This window comes from Aspergillus uvarum, assembly GCF_003184745.1.
Source record: "Aspergillus uvarum CBS 121591 unplaced genomic scaffold BO82scaffold_24, whole genome shotgun sequence".
Taxonomy (NCBI): domain Eukaryota; kingdom Fungi; phylum Ascomycota; class Eurotiomycetes; order Eurotiales; family Aspergillaceae; genus Aspergillus; species Aspergillus uvarum.
Window position 1 is genome coordinate 427,615 of NW_020291321.1, and position 15,909 is coordinate 443,523.

General features: G+C 52.7%; 4 protein-coding genes across 4 annotated transcripts; 3 read left to right on the forward strand and 1 right to left on the reverse strand.

Moving 5' to 3' along the window:
- Positions 1 to 26: 26 nt before the first annotated feature.
- On the forward strand, positions 27 to 3,228 carry BO82DRAFT_309524 (secretory pathway Sec39 family protein). The gene is made up of 3 exons (XM_025632352.1): positions 27 to 1,596; positions 1,648 to 1,801; positions 1,863 to 3,228. Exons 1-3 carry the CDS (start codon positions 60 to 62, stop codon positions 3,052 to 3,054), a joined length of 2,883 nt encoding a protein of 960 aa, XP_025492404.1. The 5' UTR covers positions 27 to 59; the 3' UTR covers positions 3,055 to 3,228.
- A 992-nt stretch (positions 3,229 to 4,220) lies between these two features.
- On the reverse strand, positions 4,221 to 6,230 carry BO82DRAFT_70254 (Pkinase-domain-containing protein). Its single transcript, XM_025641478.1, has 4 exons — positions 5,332 to 6,230; positions 4,985 to 5,276; positions 4,551 to 4,920; positions 4,221 to 4,494 (listed from the first exon to the last, which is right to left on the reverse strand). Exons 1-4 carry the CDS (start codon positions 6,046 to 6,048, stop codon positions 4,365 to 4,367), a joined length of 1,509 nt encoding a protein of 502 aa, XP_025492405.1. The 5' UTR covers positions 6,049 to 6,230; the 3' UTR covers positions 4,221 to 4,364.
- Positions 6,231 to 11,361: 5,131 nt separating this feature from the next.
- BO82DRAFT_354085 (GPI anchored serine-rich protein) lies at positions 11,362 to 12,634 on the forward strand. Its single transcript, XM_025635121.1, has 2 exons — positions 11,362 to 12,072; positions 12,153 to 12,634. Exons 1-2 carry the CDS (start codon positions 11,432 to 11,434, stop codon positions 12,256 to 12,258), a joined length of 747 nt encoding a protein of 248 aa, XP_025492406.1. The 5' UTR covers positions 11,362 to 11,431; the 3' UTR covers positions 12,259 to 12,634.
- Positions 12,635 to 14,197: 1,563 nt separating this feature from the next.
- BO82DRAFT_354086 (uncharacterized protein) lies at positions 14,198 to 15,857 on the forward strand. The gene has a single exon (XM_025635122.1). The coding sequence runs from the start codon at positions 14,667 to 14,669 to the stop codon at positions 15,531 to 15,533; it is 867 nt and encodes a 288-aa protein (XP_025492407.1). The 5' UTR covers positions 14,198 to 14,666; the 3' UTR covers positions 15,534 to 15,857.
- Positions 15,858 to 15,909: the final 52 nt, after the last annotated feature.

The following is a 15,909-nucleotide window of genomic DNA, read 5'->3' on the forward strand; positions in this document are numbered from 1 at the left end:
TCAAGCTACCTCTTCTTGTTGTTATACCTTTGGCTTGGATTTCCTTACTCTCTTGCGCCATGGCCAGCTCCCCTCGGCTCTCAGGTGCTCATGCGATTCTGTTAGCTATTCACTTCTGTGTCAGCGGCGATGTCTCCCGGCTACCGCAACTCCAAGCTCAATACCCTCGCTTGCTGCCAACCGAGCGCCTCTTGCGCATCATACTTACCTTCCTCCCCGAGAGTAGCCCGCCCCAGACATACACCTCCGTTGTGGAAGCCTTGGTAGATGGAGAGCACACCATTTTAACGGCGGCAGAGCTTGACACATCTGCCGTCCAGAATTTGACCGAGACCATTGCAAGGAAACGAGTACGCAGGGTTCGTTTACTGCCGTTAAGGCATCCCGATGACGAGGACACCGACGACTCAACCGACCTCTTGACCCAATTCTTGATCCACCGCGCCCATCGCATCGACTCTGAAACTGCCCTCCAACCCCTCATTCTCGATCTTCTCGTACCATTCTATCCACGCTCTCCTATCCTCCGCACATGGTTAATCTCGAGTCTACTGCCCTTGCTGCGGCTGAATTACGAATATTACCCCAGCCAGGACGAGACGTTCTCTCTGGACATCCTTGAGTCGATGGACAACAGCATCGCCATTAATGTTCTACTTTCGATGGCCGGCAATATGAAAACTAGTATGGATTTAGTGCAAAATCTCCGCGGGCTGGTAGGTGCGTGGATGTATGGCAGCAACAGGACCAAGCGGCGGAAGCTCAACGAAGCCGCGCAGCAGAACACACTTTCACTTCCGCAGGACGATGTGAAACCGAAGACGAATGCAGGGGTAGGATGGCAGCAGGTTAACGAGTGGCTGCTGGCGCGCAGTTTGGTTGATCACGAGAGCGCAGTCAACGCATTCACGAACTGGGATGGCCCGGAGGATGTTGACCTGGGAGGCTATGCCGAGGAGGACCCTAACCTCCCGAGTGATGAGATGAAAGACTTACGGACGCGGTATGGGCAGACTGGACTGGCCGTTGTCTACGCAAATGCCGATGTCAGCGCAGCGGCCTTGGATGGGTCGATCAAAGTCCTTGCGCGGATCGCCAGTTTCTTGGACCTGGAACAGCATTTGTCTTTGAGAGACGATGATGCAGAACTACCATCAGTGGTATTTGACTCGGACCAGATCTCGTCTACCTCGAGAGTCTCCCTCATGCAGAATGCGCTTCTCACAACATCGAACCCGCTCACTCGTCCGTCTGCCGCTTCCATCTCGTTCCTCAGCGCCATTTGCGTCTCTCTCCAGGTGCTGAGTGAGCTCGGCCATCCTATACCCTGCCGTACAGCCGCAAACCTTTGTCTACACAACAATGTAGATACGCAACTGCTCGAAATGCGCGGTGTGGTTCAATCTGTAATCAGACAGAGCAAGCCTGGCCGAGACTGGGGTAAGGTTCGCCGGCAATTGCTCTGGCTGCGCGACTGGGAGGCAGATCACACGTCGCGACAGGATCAACGTCGCCCTGCTTACCACGGTCTCTTCTGGCGAGTAGATCGGGAAGCTGTTGAAGTCGAAATCTTGAAAGCTTTGCTTGAAGTCAGAGGTAAGCAGCTCTCTTTGCCCGTGTCATCAGCATATCAACTAATAGGAACAGAATACAAACTCGCCGTCGACATCTATCTCAGCTCCGACTCAACCTTGACATCATCCAAGGTCGAAGAGGCCGTCAAAGAGACCATTTACACAGCGTATGATAACGCAAGCAACGGCAATCGAACCCGTGGTGGCATGAAGAGAGCGTACGAAGTGTAAGTTCAGTCCTAATCCCATGTATCACAGGTGAGCGACACTAATGCACGCCATTACCAGCCTTCAAGCCTTTCAGCCGCACTTTTCAGACTCGATTGCTCTCAAGCAGATCGGCGCTCTAATCTCAGCCACGCACTCACTGTCCTTCTACTCCCTCACCTTACAGCACGGCGTCCCCTTCCAGCCCGTCAGCATCCGCGTACACTCTGATCCTCTCTCCCTCATTGAAAAAGTCCTCGAACAGAACCCCAAGAGCTACACCAAGGTTGATGACCTGCTGGCCATAGGCCGCAATCTTGTCGCAGCCGGCTTCTCTCCGCGGCTCTCCGATCACCATGAAGCCCCCACGCTGGCCCCTCTCTCCGAACAGGATGCCATTCTCACCGCCGAACGCCGCATCATGTCTCTAGCCATCAACTCCGCTCTCACCTCCCACGACTTCGGAACAGCCTACTCTTACATCCTTACTCGGCTTACACCCACCTCGTCCGCATCCACGCCCGACACGACACTCACAGACGACATTACCTGGCGTACGGTGTATTCCGCCGGACGGTATCGCCCGCCGCCGCCCAGTACCTCCACCCCGCCCACTACGCAGTCTCAGATCACCCACCTCACCCAAAGAATGGAGCTTCTCTCCCTCGCCCTCATCCTCGTCCCCTCCGACCACCCGGATCCGCTCCCGGAGATTCTCGGTGCCTGGCGCCGCTGTGACGAGGAACTCAGCAACCTCCGCACGCAAGAATCCCTCGAAGAAGACATCTGGGACACGAAGGGCGACCTCACATCCTCCCTCACAATGCAAGGCCTCCCAGGCGGGTTTGGGCCCGCCGATTCCTCCGAGCAAGACGCCCTGGAAACGCGACAGCACCAAGCCCGCCGTGCCCGCGCGCACGCCTCGCACCATCGCCTCAACCACGAAGAAGCGCCCATGGGCCTCTTCGAGGTCGCGCGAGGCGCCGCCCTAGCCCTGCAGAAGAACGCATTCCCGCTCCGCGCCGCAGCCACCAAGACCACCACCGCCTCCCACCACGATCACAACGGATTCACGCCCTCTCCCCACACAGCAACAGCAAGCTCCTCACATACACGCACCGACTCCGTCGCCTCCGCCGAGAACTATGAGCCTGGCAGCGGGGGACCCTCCGATCGCGTCCGCAAGAGAGACGTCGTCAGTAACATGGTGACGGATGGACTCGTCAGTGGATTGGGGTGGGTGCTCGGCGCGCAGCCCGTCAACCGTTCTTAGTATTAGTATACATATCCGCGGCTCAACCAGAGCCACACCACCAGCATTTCCCTGAAGGGGAATCACGTGTTCTATTTGCATGTTTGATAATGATGACGGGTGCGAACATTTTTGATTGGTATCTAGTTGTATTGATAGCGCTGCTAGCTGGCATGGCATGATATGATATCTTATAAATAATATCCGATTTTCTTTCTTGTGCAGTCCTTTTCAAGATGAAAAATACTAGATTGACTAAATACCCCATGAAGTTCGATCGACTATTTTTTATTTTCTAATGCTGTGAGCTAGGAGTAGCAACCTGAACCGAGAATGACATTCATCAGGCGGGACAGGTACAAGATTCGAGCAAGAGAGATCCGGCACCTGGCATCCAGATCCATAGAACCCCAAACATGACGGCGGCCAACAAGGCCCGGGCGTTCAATCACGTTAATATCTTCCCCACGCGGGCATACCATATAAATTACCATGATGACCTTACTAGTAGCGGAAGGGAAGATGTACGATGGAAAAGATGATGAGATTTGACTCAATTGGATAGACGCCAATCAATATACACAAAATGCGGACCCGGTCCTCGAAGATAAAATATGGGAAAGCAAACGCAGCAAGACAGAAAAAGAAGACAGAAACAAAAAAAAAAACGGTTTGCACATATGTATGTGAATGAAGATGATGCCTGAAAGGGGGGTAGGGGGGGGGGAACTCTCTGTGAAAATGTATGTATGAATGTATGTTATGTATGGATAAATTCGCTCACGTGCAAGATGACAAGACCGGGAACATCGAGATGGTGGAACACGCAAGGGACAAAGCAGGAAGAAAAAAGAGCCAGCACCGCTGGCTGTTGGGTAAAACAGAGAAATCCCTTTTTTTGTTGGAGCAAATGCGAAAACAACATCGAGTTGCTGGATGAATGCAAATGGGTTGGTTCTTGCTGGTGGAAGGAAAAAAGAAAAACGAGGTTGCGGAGACAATTCGGGGCCTTGTCGCTGGCGGGAGGGAGGGATTTGTATTAAGGAAAGGCGTGATCATGTCGGGCGAGGATAGTCAAAGAGGGCACAAAAACATTTCCAACTCCATGGTCCCAAGGAAGGATAGACGGTGCACGGTTGAGAATAAAAATGAGCGTCATGATCACAGATTCGTATGCTGTTGACATCCGGGTCAACCAAGGGCCAGCCACTTGTCAGCATCAAGAGGGAAGACCGTAATATGCGATCGTATTATTAAAGGTAGCAAAACCAGCCCAATGGACGAAATGAGGGCACGAATGGTCGCGGCGGTCCTGATGCTGTGCAGGCAGTCTATTCTGTCCAATCCCACACCTGCTTCACAAAATTGGCCATGTTGACCTTTTTGTTCTTCATGTCCAGCATCCAGGGATGGTCCAGCATCCGCCATGGAGTCGCTCGTCGTGGAGGTTCTTTCTCCAGACTAATTTCACCGTTAGTCACGCAAAGCCATCATGGAAGGGGGACACAGGCACATACCAGCATTCTATGAAGTACTTGAAGTTGTCTGACCACCGGATGCCATTGTCGGGCTCGTCTTTCAACTTGGGGATTGGTTGACGGACAATGTAGGTTAGAAGATCAATCAAACCGGCCCGTGGTTGCATTTCCGTCCCATCGGCTGGGAAGGGGAAGCGATGCTGGGCAACTTCAAGCAGGGTCACGCCCAAAGACCAGACATCCGATGTAATCGTGTACGACTGTCCAGTGATTCGCTCAGGCGCCATGTAGTACGATGTACCGATGAAGGTGTTCGCATCACCCTTGGTACCGAACTCTCCACTGACACCAAAGTCGCAAAGCTTAACTTGACCGTTTCGGCAAAGGAGAATGTTGGATGGTTTGATGTCTGTACATGCCGGATTAGACAGGTCCGATCACCAATGGACGAAAATGGATGCCTGAGCGCCTACCTCGATGGATGATCTTTCGGCTGTGGAGATAGGTCAAGCCGTTTAGGACACCTTCGGCGACCTTGCCCAGCACCTTTTCTCCTGTCCGGCCTCCCAGCTTCTTGACTTCCTTATAGATGCTGTCCAAACTGCCACCTTCGCAGAATTCCATTGCGATCGAGATCGTTCCTGTGGACTTGTCCATGAATGCACCATAGTAGCGACAGATGTGTTCCGAGGCACAGTCTTTGTTGAAATTGAGTTCGCGAACGATCTGTTTTTTAACGTCGGGATTGGGATCGGTTGTGATGATCTGGGACAGCGTTTAGTACCCTTGAGAAGTGTGGCATTTCAACTGCGCAACTCACCTTCAGAGCAAAGACGGTCTTTCCTTCTCTGAGCTTGCAACGAGTCACAGCACCTCCCGCTCCTTCACCCAGACTACCCAGCTCCACGATCTTCTTCTGTTCACTGGCTGCGAGCCAGCCCTCATCATCCAGGTCGTCCACGTCGAGGGGCCTGCCCTTCTCCAAGCTCAGCTTATCCAGATCCGGGATCAAGTTGTTGACGCTGCCGTCCCGCTCCATTGACATGCCTCCTTCCCGGTCGGAATAAACCGAACTAATCGCAGATGATGGATCGGGGGTGCTGCCATGTGGTTGTCGGAGCCCCATAGCGAACGATAAGGCGGAATAATTGGAGGAGGAAGCGGAGGCCGGCCCACTGGCCTTCCCGTCGAGATAGGTGAAGCTGCCCGTTCTAGAGTGTCCATTCGGTTCGTTCAGGCTGCTGGTCGCCAACGGTGGAGGAGCCGGTCGGGGTTTAACCTGGGGAATGGATTGAGTGCTACCCATGGGAGTAGCGAGGCGCAGCTGGGGAGGAGCTGGGCGGGCAGCCGGGCGCTGCAGCTGAGGAACCTCGGTCGGCGGGGGCGCTACAGTGGCCGGAACACCGTTTCCTGTGACGGGACGAGCGTTGGGAGAAGGGGGAATGCCCAGGGTGAGTTTGGGGGGTCGCGGACTGCTGCCATTGCTGCGATTACCCGGCACAGGCGGCTTGAGGAGGGGAACTGGCGAGGGTGACATTGCGAGATTGTTTTGCCTCTCACCAGGCAAAAACAACTCGTTGGGGTCAGCCAAGGTAGCCAGATCGGCGGTCTTTGGGTTGGACACCTTGAAAGAGTGTAAGGAAGGAGCTGGGAGGAAGAAAAGACGGGGTTGAGGCTATGTAAAGCTGAGATGATTGTTGTCGAGATGAGAAAGAGGAGGTGGTGGTAGCAGTAGTAGTAGTAGTAGTATTGGTGGTGGTGAGGTGGTCGGAACAAAGAGGGCCGTGGGGTTATCCAGGTAGGCGGCGGCGGCTGAGAGGAGGAAGAGAGAGAGAGAGAGAGAGAGGGGTTGGCGATAACAAAAACAGCCGGGTAAATCGAATCAAGTCAGTTGACAGGTGATGTTAGCAGACAATGCCATCGAAGTCGCGATATTAACCAAGCGAGTGAGGGCGACTGCGACTCAAGACCACTTTCGAGTGATTTCAGAAGATGAGAAAAAAGTTGTTGGTGTCTGTTGTGAGACAGAAGAAGAAGAGAAAGAAGAAGAAAAGAAGAGGAGGGCGCTGATTTTGTCAGTTGGCAAACAGCTGATGGAACGAACCTCCACACCACGAACTTAACAACTAAACTGCAAACAACAAGCGGAGCAAGCAACTTATAAGTAAGTAGTTAAAGTACTTTAGTTCCAAAGTCAAGAGAGCTAGCAGCCGGGATTAAATATGATCACATCACATCCCATGAGTCCATGACAGGCGAGGGAGTCCGACCTGGTGGAACCGCACTGTTTCAAAAAGCGCTGGAGAATTGCTACTATTCTTGACAGCTCAGTGTCCACTCGGCGATCTTTTTATATACTCCCTCCAATTCCAAGGAGATAATTCACATGTTAGATACACACTTCATCTATCTCACGTTGAAGGTGGATATTGAAGTCTTTTATTATTAACTCTTGTTCGGATCTAGATTGTCCATCCAGCTTATTTGTTGTCAACAGTCGATGGTTCTATTGTCCAGTCCAGCTGATGCCTTAATGGTCGGGCAACCATAGGCATCCATGAAAACTCTTTCAATTGCGGACATCGCAAAAAAACTCATTTTTCAGCTCTCCATCCAATGAACTCAGATTTTGTGAGAGTATTGAGTGGAAGCGAGGGGTTTGACCGTTCACCGGCCAGTTCTCAAGTAATTGTCAGTTTACCTACTTGATCTGCCTGCCTTGTCCCTGGCTGGCTTCGAAGCTCCATCCAACCGATCCGGTACTTTCACCCGGAACTCCACCTTCAATCTATACCAGCCAGTGCTTGTGGTCCGTCGAACATCTCATCTCCCCTCGTCCCAGTTATTCTCAGCTCATTCCAAGAAATGCATTTCGGTAGGAGATGAGGGAAGGGACCGTGAAATTGCTCTCTACAGGTTCCTCACGTTCTGATTGGGGCAATTGTCGTAGTTGTCGTAGTGATGATGCTGATGATCGTTCTTGGACCATCATCGACCTCCCAGCAAGAGGATTGAACATGACACGTGCCATCTTCAGCCTTGTGGAAAGACACACAGACATCCATCAAATGACGCTGGCTCGCTCCCTTTCACCAAGTCTTTATTTTTAACACTTTCGATCTCTCCGAAGCCACCAGCAAGCATATCGGGGGGCAGCCACAAACGCTCCCCGACCCACCATTGAGCCGGTTTAAAATAGCATCCGCCAATTTTGCACCGCCATAGCGACGGGGCCAACCGATTATGACGATGAGAACGATGTTAATTGTTGGTACTCCCGTATCTGTTGGGAAACTTGTGGACTAGCAAGGGCCAATTTGAAGTACCTATGTAGCACTTCGAAGGGAGCCGCACCTTAATGATCTCATACCCTGTGGCTTCGACGACAGTCCATCATCCTCGGCTCTCCTCCGTTGATACCGAGTACTAGTGTAGCCCTACGACCAACAACGGCGCCAAGCGGCGAGGCTTGTTCTCGGTTATGCAGCGGTCATGCGCCGTGGCAACACTCTATCACGATCAATCCAAATCACCCTCCCAAATGCAGGTCACGAGAATTGAGTAGAGTAGAGGTTGCTACGAGCATCTACGGTAGAACGCGCGGCGTTGACGATCCTCGCTTGAAGGAGGTCTTTTCCCCCACCCCAAATCTCCAAGACACTTGCTCGATCAGCGTCAGTGAGTCCCGCCATGTTCTCATCGTTGGCGCGTCGACCCTGATCATCGACGCAGTCTCCGATTCTATGACAACTCGTTACATGCTTTGGATGATGATGACGAGAATAGCGGATGTTGGTCACACCCTTACACCAGATTCCAGGGTAGGCCAATGCTTCTCACTCCATTTAGGCTGCTCAAACACCATCAATCAGAAACCCGGGGTAAAGAAAAAGCTCGAGTTCCACGTCAGTGTGAGTCCGAGGTTGGACATCGCAGCCGATTGATTGCCAGTTCGTCCCCCTGTTGATCGGTGGAGCAGACTTATTCAACCAGCACCGGACCGGCACTTGGAGTCTTGAATATTATTCTGCACTTTTAACCTCTGAGTGCTGAACCAACGGTTCCGTCGAGTGCTTGCAGGGTGTGCCGGCAATTTATGGTGGCCAGGATCGTTGCCATTATTGCGATTTCCTGCCCGCCCTTCCCCTTGTCGGCGTTGAGGATAGGATTCTCCTGACGCTATGTTCGCTGCATATCATGGTTCCTTCTGCCACTGCGGGCTAAACAATTGCCCGCCATCCTTTACATACCTTTAAATAACAACTTCTTGAGTCCAGGAATACCACTATTGACAATCGATCCAGAGTTGGCCGTCCATATTGGCCCCCTTTTCCCATCTGACTTTCTCACAGTTCCTCGCACCGAAGTTCTTTCCCTAAAAAAAGAAACCGTGCCGCAACGGATCAGGGTTGAGGGTGAAGTTCTCGGAGATGATCACCCAAATTTTCCCAACGACGAGCCCGTCTGAGCTTCTAATAGCAAGAAAAGAGGGTTCCAATAGTCTGCCGATGATACTGACATTTCAATGGTGGAATGAATAGCTGCTAAGTTGAGTTCCTTGCGACTAAGTCACTTACTCGTACTTTCCCCATGCTAGCCGCCCGCCCAGCATGCGATCGCTGCATTTGGGCGGCTACTATCTGTTCTCAATCGGTTCACGGTTCCATCTGCAGCCCCCATTTTCAGAACTCTTCCCTTCCCCCAATCAAATCAAGTCCTTCTCTATTGCGCCATCACCTCTTCCGCATGCATTTGCTGTAGGCACGGCGTCTCTCCGACGCGTCACTGCATTGTTCTTCTCCTGCTTCTGCCGCGTTCCACAAACCACGCCGATCTCGACACGTACAGTAAGTACAATGTCTGCTCATCGCTTCGACGGCTCAATGGAAAGAAAGAAAGTCAAAAAGGACAGTCAGAAAGGTGGTATCCCCCCTCTCGAGGTCAAGAGTCAAGGGGCTAGCCGAATCTCGATTAGCGACTAGTTGGTTTAGATTAAGCAATCAATGAGGACGACCGTGGCGCCGAGCGAGACTCTGGACTCGTCCAATACGATGGGGCCAGTGGTCACCAGAGAGAACTGGATCATTTGCGGTGAAATGAATCTTCTACTGCGGCGGTGCCTTCATGGATTGGGCGAGGAGACGGCGGGAAAAGCACATGGAGCGGAGAGAGTGCTGCTGCTTATCATCGTTGCGAGGCTACGTCAGAAGTTGCACGCAACCACATGCTCGGGGGGAGGGGGGGAGATGGGTCGAAGTGCAACAAGCTCAAAGAAGATTCTAAACAAGCAAGGGTTTCACGAGGAATCGGGACGGAGGCTTTAACCCTCGCCCAGCCCGTTGCCCTCCAGCACCAGGCGCTATGGTCAACACCAGCGGCATTATTAAGTCTTGTGATTATGGATCACCTCCAGTCGGCAAGAGTCAGTCGGGTTGCTAACCGCATACTTTCGCAGAATGGGGTTTACAACCTCCTCGGTGGAAGAATCTCGTCCGAGCAAAAATAGGACACACTATCCATTGTTTAGCATTTGGCCCATTGGCTTTGACTCGGTAGTCTACTAGGCTAGTAGTCGAGACTTGCCTATTGAGTATTAACCACTCCATACCAACAAGCCTTTCGCAACAACAACAACAACAATAACAGCCACCAGCACAATGGAAGGCGAAACTTCGCAGCAGCGAGACAGGGGCAATGAGGGGACCCACTGTGCTGGCCACTGGGATTCCGTGAAGGGAAGGACAGCGGGGAAGCGAGCCACAGCGGGATGTCAGCCAAGACGGTGAATGGTCGGTGGCGTCAGGGACAATTGCTGTGTGACCCACAGAAGCGCGCGCTGATTGGCCTAAAGAGGCAAGGTGAAACACGGACTACTAAGCGGGCCTCCAACGTTTCTGTGGCTCGGTAGACTAGACAACTCCGTAATTGAGTTGCTGCCCCTGACTCTCATCATATCGCTGGGTGCGGTGTGACAGCCCAAACTTCCAAACTTCTGGGTGTCTCGCCAGTCCCAGCTGAACAGATTCGCATTTTCGGTTACTGGCTTGTGTACTCTGCATGAATCATGAAACTACCACAGAGCTTGGTCCGGTCGTTCACCAAGTTCTAACTCATACCACCCAAGGGTACCTACGTACATGTTATGCAGGTACGGCCTCTTGCTGGAGCTAAAAGGAAATCTATAGCTGGTAATGTTATACTTCGACCCCGACCCGAGTACGGAGTAGTAGGGACTTGGAGAAGACTAGAGAACCCCTAAGCGCAGAGGATCCAACCGAAAAGGGAAGTCGACAAGGTCGAAAGAAGCAATTGAACAACCGATCATCCATCAGAAGTTCAGAAGTTCAGAACCGCCCGCGCTTGGACCGAACCTGGGCAGTGGGCACAGGGACCAACCGTGAGACTATCCCACGAGGACCAGAAATAAAATAGATAAAAAAAAAAAAAAAAACAGATGAGGGTGGACCCATTTTTGACCCTTAAACTGCCTATGAGGTTTCGAGTATCAAACTTCCAAACTAGACTATACTATCCTGGACTAAATCTACTCACTTACACCGCGCCCCAAGAGCCAACATCAGACATCCAAGACTTAGACTAAGACGCAAGTTGGTTCTCTCCACTCGCCTGCAGCCCGCTTCTCCCCTTTTTGGCTCTGAAACGATCTCCAGGTTAATCTCCCGGATGATACAAAGGCTCTCATCTCCCCCCCCCTCCTGCTCCAGTCTTTTCTGATTCTTCTCTGTTTCTCTTTCTCTCAGATTCAACTGCTTGAAGCAATCAATCCTCTTGACTTCGGTCTGCCACTCTTTTAAACACAGCCAAACTGTCCACACTCTCTTTACCCACCAACACCCAAATAACAGAATCAACCTTGACGGTTTAGATTTATCACCAAATCCACCAACACAACATTCAAGATGCGTTTCTCCGTTGCCACCGTTGCCCTCTTCGCCAGCCTCGTTGCTGCCATCCCCCAGGATGTCGAGACCGTCTACCAGACTGAGGATGTGACCATCATCTCTTGCGCTCCCACCGTCACCAACTGCCCTGGACGTGTCCACTCGACTTCCACCCCCGAGGCTGTCGCTGCTACCACCACTGAGGGCGTCTCTCCCGTTGCTACCACCACCTCCGTTCCTGAGGTTCCTGCTTCCTCCGTCACTGAGAAGCCCACTTCCTCTGTCCCCGAGGGTGCCTCCGCCGCTGGTACCACCGCTGCTCCCCAGCCTCCTGCTGGCAGCTCTCCCGCTGGTGGCTCCCCTGCTGGTGGCTCCCCCGCTAGCGGCTCCGGCTCCGCTCCTTCGGCTCCCGCTGTTGTCCCCTCCGGCGCCTCTGCCGAGACTGCCGGTGGTGCTCCTCCCGCCGCTGCCAGCAGCTCCGTCACTGTTATCGCTGTGACCACCTGCGTTCCCACCGTCACCTACTCCACCGTCACTCTCGGTGCTGGTGCCACTGGCCTCCCTGGCAAGCCCGGCAGCGGCAAGCCCACCAAGTCCGCTGCTCTGATCCCCAGCGGTGCCGCCGCCATCGGCAGCGGCTACCCTAGCGGCAGCGCTACGTGAGTATTTCCCTTTTGCTGCAGCGCATGCAGCATGTATATATGTATGCAGACCAAACAGACGCTAACCCTGTACACAGCCCCTCCCCCTCTGCTGCTCTCTACACCGGTGCTGCCAGCGCCATCAACGGCAACTCCTTTGCCTTCGCTGGTGCCGCCGCCGCCGCCGCTCTTTTCCTTGCTTAGATTCCCCCTTCTTGTCCATAGTAGCCCCCGGGGTCCTTCATGAGAGTCCGGCCGTCAACCACGGGCGGGGGAACCCTATAAACTAGGGCGCGTGTGAATAATTGAAGAGACCCTGTTGGGGGGTGTTTGTGCCATATTTAGTGTCGAGGTTTTGCTTTCTGGGAGAGAAATCCGATTCGTTGCTTGGAATATTTTCTTTGACCTATCTAACTTTCTCTACATGCTTCCCGAAACGCCTGGGGGGGTTCAGTGGAAGCCTTTTTGGTGGCTGGATACGATTAATGTAACCCATGAATTGCTTTCACATACCCAATTCGAAGCAGTAATAGATTACTTTACCAATGCTACATTTCTTTTATTTTTTCTGGGTGGGATCTTTTCAGATTGAAATGTCACTTGATGCATCGTCTCTCACCTTCTGACCGCGAAATCTCAAAATTGTGAGCGTGTTGCAGATTGATTATTTGCGCAGAAAACCCCGCCCCAGCCAGCCCAGCCAGCCCACAGTGGGTAACCTGCCACCGATCGCTTCGTTCAGCCGTAGGTAGTCTAGTCTGCTGCTGGGGTCTTGACGTGTTCAATGTGCCTATAGAACCCAAAAGCAAGGATAGGTTGTTCAATGGGGCTGAATCTGGAGACGAGGGAGAAAGAGAGAGAGAGAGAGAGGGTGTGAGTGTGCTTGGGTGTGGTTTGGGGGCCGCAGCATCGAGGGTTTCGCAGGCAATCCCTTCATCAATCGGCGACCGGGTCAGATCCGATGGCGCAGGGCGTTTCATTGGTGATTCTCGTCCTACAACACGAAGGGGGACCAAGCAGAGTTGAGGCTGAACTTTGAAGTATCCGAACACTGCCTCCCTGCCCCCTGCCCCCTGCCCCCTGCCCCCTGCACTGCTCACGGCTCACTGCCAGTTAGATGGGTGGTGGTGGTGGTGGTGGTGGTGGTCCATCGCTTGTTTCATATACCATGTTGGAGCGGGTTATTAGTCAGTCCATGAAAGTATGTGCTAAATTAAAAGTGACTTGATCTGGTCAATTGTGTCACCGTCAGCCCTATCTCTTTTAAGTTGGAGAGATTCTTGGAGGTGTTTTCTAGAAGCATCAGAGAGGGTCTCTGTAGTCTGGTCTCCCAACTAAGACGAGAGGGACTTCATGGTGGCTGTGTGTGTATGTGTTGTTATCGCTGTAGTTGTCGGTATTTATTATTGATTTTCTTTTGCTGTTCCTTAAGGCTTGCTGACTACAAACTCCGACCCCGGTCCTCCTCCTCCTCCTCCTCCTCCTCCCCATTCGGGCTGGCTGGTCATGTGTTGGTCTCGGCCCGTCGCTTCTCATACTTCCTTCCCTCCTTCTAACTAATTGTCGGTCTGACAACAACAACAATTTCTCTACTCGCGTTGTACCTCGTACTGTTGCTCCCACCAACAACAGAGACACACGAAAAGGGGACTCTTATTTATCATCCTTCATTGGGGTGGAGGTCCATCTGGAGTCTAATGACCCAAATAGATTGACCTTTTTCGCCGTAATGCAGAAGCGGACACAAGCTCGGACAACAAAGGAAGTGGCAGTGTTCCGAACCACTGACTTGCCACCAACACACCAACGCCTGCGGCCATCACGTAGCCTCCGCTTCCTCAATCCCTTTGAGAGCTCTCAACTCTGAAACATGAGCTCCTTACCATGGCGTCTGCAGCCCATGGATGTCGCGCCATGCAGCAAAGCATGCTTTTCTCGGCGTCCCCGCGTTCTGCGTCGTTCTGCTTCGGGCATAGTGGTTGCACATCACACAACATAGGGTGCACCCCCTCCCAATTCCTGCTGCCGTGCGCCTTTGCCCCTCCCCCAAGTGATGGGTCAAATCCCATGGGACTTGGATCGGAGGTTACAGGGCAAACAGGAAGATCCTTCTATAGCGGGGGCAGAAGGCTCCCGACGGATCGGATTCCTGGCTGGTTTCCATACCAAGGCGAACACCAGCCGGGCAACCCGAGTTTCCTCCACCAACAGATTGAGATTGTTCGATCCTTCCCGACCTGTTCATGAGCTGTCTGCTCCACCGCTCCCTCCATCGGGCCCAGATAGCTTGGATCTGGTGAGCCCACAATGAGGCGCAAGTAAGGCTTTCCGTGCGGATTGGCCCTGTTGGTTGTCTTGTCTCATCTGACTTCTTTGTTGCTGTGACGGTCAAAGAAAGCCGTCATGACCGTGCACATCGGAGAACTGAGCAAGATGCTCGGCGTCGTGATGCTGGTGACTCCGCCTCGACTTCATGTCTATTAAACAACAGCGTGGCCGCTGTCGGGACTTTTGTTGTCCAATTTCTCGCATGCCTCTTCCCTCCCGCAACTTCTCGTATCCTCCTCCACTCTACTACTTCCCGATATCGCTTCGTACTACCCGAAGTGTACATGGTTGCTTCTCGCTATCAGGTCGTCTCGGCTGCTTGTGCTTTACCCCAACTCATCGCTCTGAGTCCTACCCCACCGTCGCTATTTGTCCAAATGGATCTCTCGTCACTAGAAGGCCCTCCCATCGCGGACGCGCGCTTCACTGTCTCGTCAGAGAGCCCAAAGGAATACATGACTGTCCCACGTATTCGCCTTGATACTGGCTTGGCTAGCACACTACCTCAGCGTCCTGCCTCTGCATGCGACTCTCCCAGGCCAAAGGCAGATTATTGTCCATATTCAACCCAAGAGCGACAGGACCCTAGACTCTGCCGCCGCTGTCACTTCAGAATACATTCGACTGGGGACCTGAGTACACCTAGCCCTCGCGAAGCAAGCCCATCGCCATCCACCTACCCGGCTCTCAACCTGCCTCCTCCTCCACCTTCATCATCGTTTGCTTACTCTCCCTGGGCATCACGGAGTAGGAGCATGACAGACCTCACTCTTCAGCCTGCTCACACCACCGGCCCTGTGTCTCGCGAGACAACCACTCCACCGGCCAGCCAACTCATCTGGCTTGAGTCGGAAGAGCTTTGGGTCCTCAAGCCTTCGTCGCCCTCGTCCTCCGCACCATATCTTTCCCCACTGGCTCCTCGCTCGATACACAGTGCTACCGGCAGAGGTGGACATCCATCCTCCCTATCGGTGTTTGATGACTACGCTTCCGACTCGGAATACTCCGACCAGCCTCCACGGTATGAACATCACATCTACGATCGACCTTTTGTTCCACTTTCCGATCGAGCAAGGGAAGTTAGCAGTAGCCGGAGATCGCGCTGGTCAGCCGTGGCTCGCAGGAGAGCAAACCGGGCTCTCTCGGGCTGAGAAAGGCTCCTGACTCGTGCTTTGTCTCATCTTGTGTTGGAATGATGAGTGGAAGTCATTTTGACGAGTGAAGCTGTGGTTCTTTTGGTTTCTCCGTCTGTACCTTGGTTGCCTTTCTATTCATTTTGGCCCTGTTTGCTGCATCAGAGAGCGATGATACCCACAATCTCGATTTAGCTTTGGTTTACTTCAGCTACTTATGGTTCCCTCTAACTAGATGTGCTGAGTACTATTTTCCGATTGTAATATCTCGTACCTGCGCTTCATACTCTTATTCGCGTTTGAGATGCGCTTCGCTTCTTGGTAATCTACTCTTACTCACAGTGTCCCAATAACACAAGAGTATGTACACATCTTGGTAGAACACATGTCTTTT

Excerpts from the sequence above, each read along its gene's own strand:
- BO82DRAFT_309524 (XM_025632352.1), top strand. The coding sequence starts at position 60 with ATGGCCAGCTCCCCTCGGCTCTCAGGTGCTCATGCGATTCTGTTAGCT. Across the intron at positions 1,597-1,647 it reads AGCTTTGCTTGAAGTCAGAG|AATACAAACTCGCCGTCGAC; the intron begins GTAAGCAGCTCT and ends TAATAGGAACAG. Across the intron at positions 1,802-1,862 it reads ATGAAGAGAGCGTACGAAGT|CCTTCAAGCCTTTCAGCCGC; the intron begins GTAAGTTCAGTC and ends CGCCATTACCAG.
- BO82DRAFT_354086 (XM_025635122.1), top strand. The coding sequence starts at position 14,667 with ATGGTTGCTTCTCGCTATCAGGTCGTCTCGGCTGCTTGTGCTTTACCC.
- BO82DRAFT_70254 (XM_025641478.1), bottom strand. The coding sequence starts at position 6,048 with ATGTCACCCTCGCCAGTTCCCCTCCTCAAGCCGCCTGTGCCGGGTAAT. Across the intron at positions 5,277-5,331 it reads AGACCGTCTTTGCTCTGAAG|ATCATCACAACCGATCCCAA; the intron begins GTGAGTTGCGCA and ends ACGCTGTCCCAG. Across the intron at positions 4,921-4,984 it reads CCGAAAGATCATCCATCGAG|ACATCAAACCATCCAACATT; the intron begins GTAGGCGCTCAG and ends CGGCATGTACAG.
- BO82DRAFT_354085 (XM_025635121.1), top strand. The coding sequence starts at position 11,432 with ATGCGTTTCTCCGTTGCCACCGTTGCCCTCTTCGCCAGCCTCGTTGCT. Across the intron at positions 12,073-12,152 it reads TACCCTAGCGGCAGCGCTAC|CCCCTCCCCCTCTGCTGCTC; the intron begins GTGAGTATTTCC and ends CCCTGTACACAG.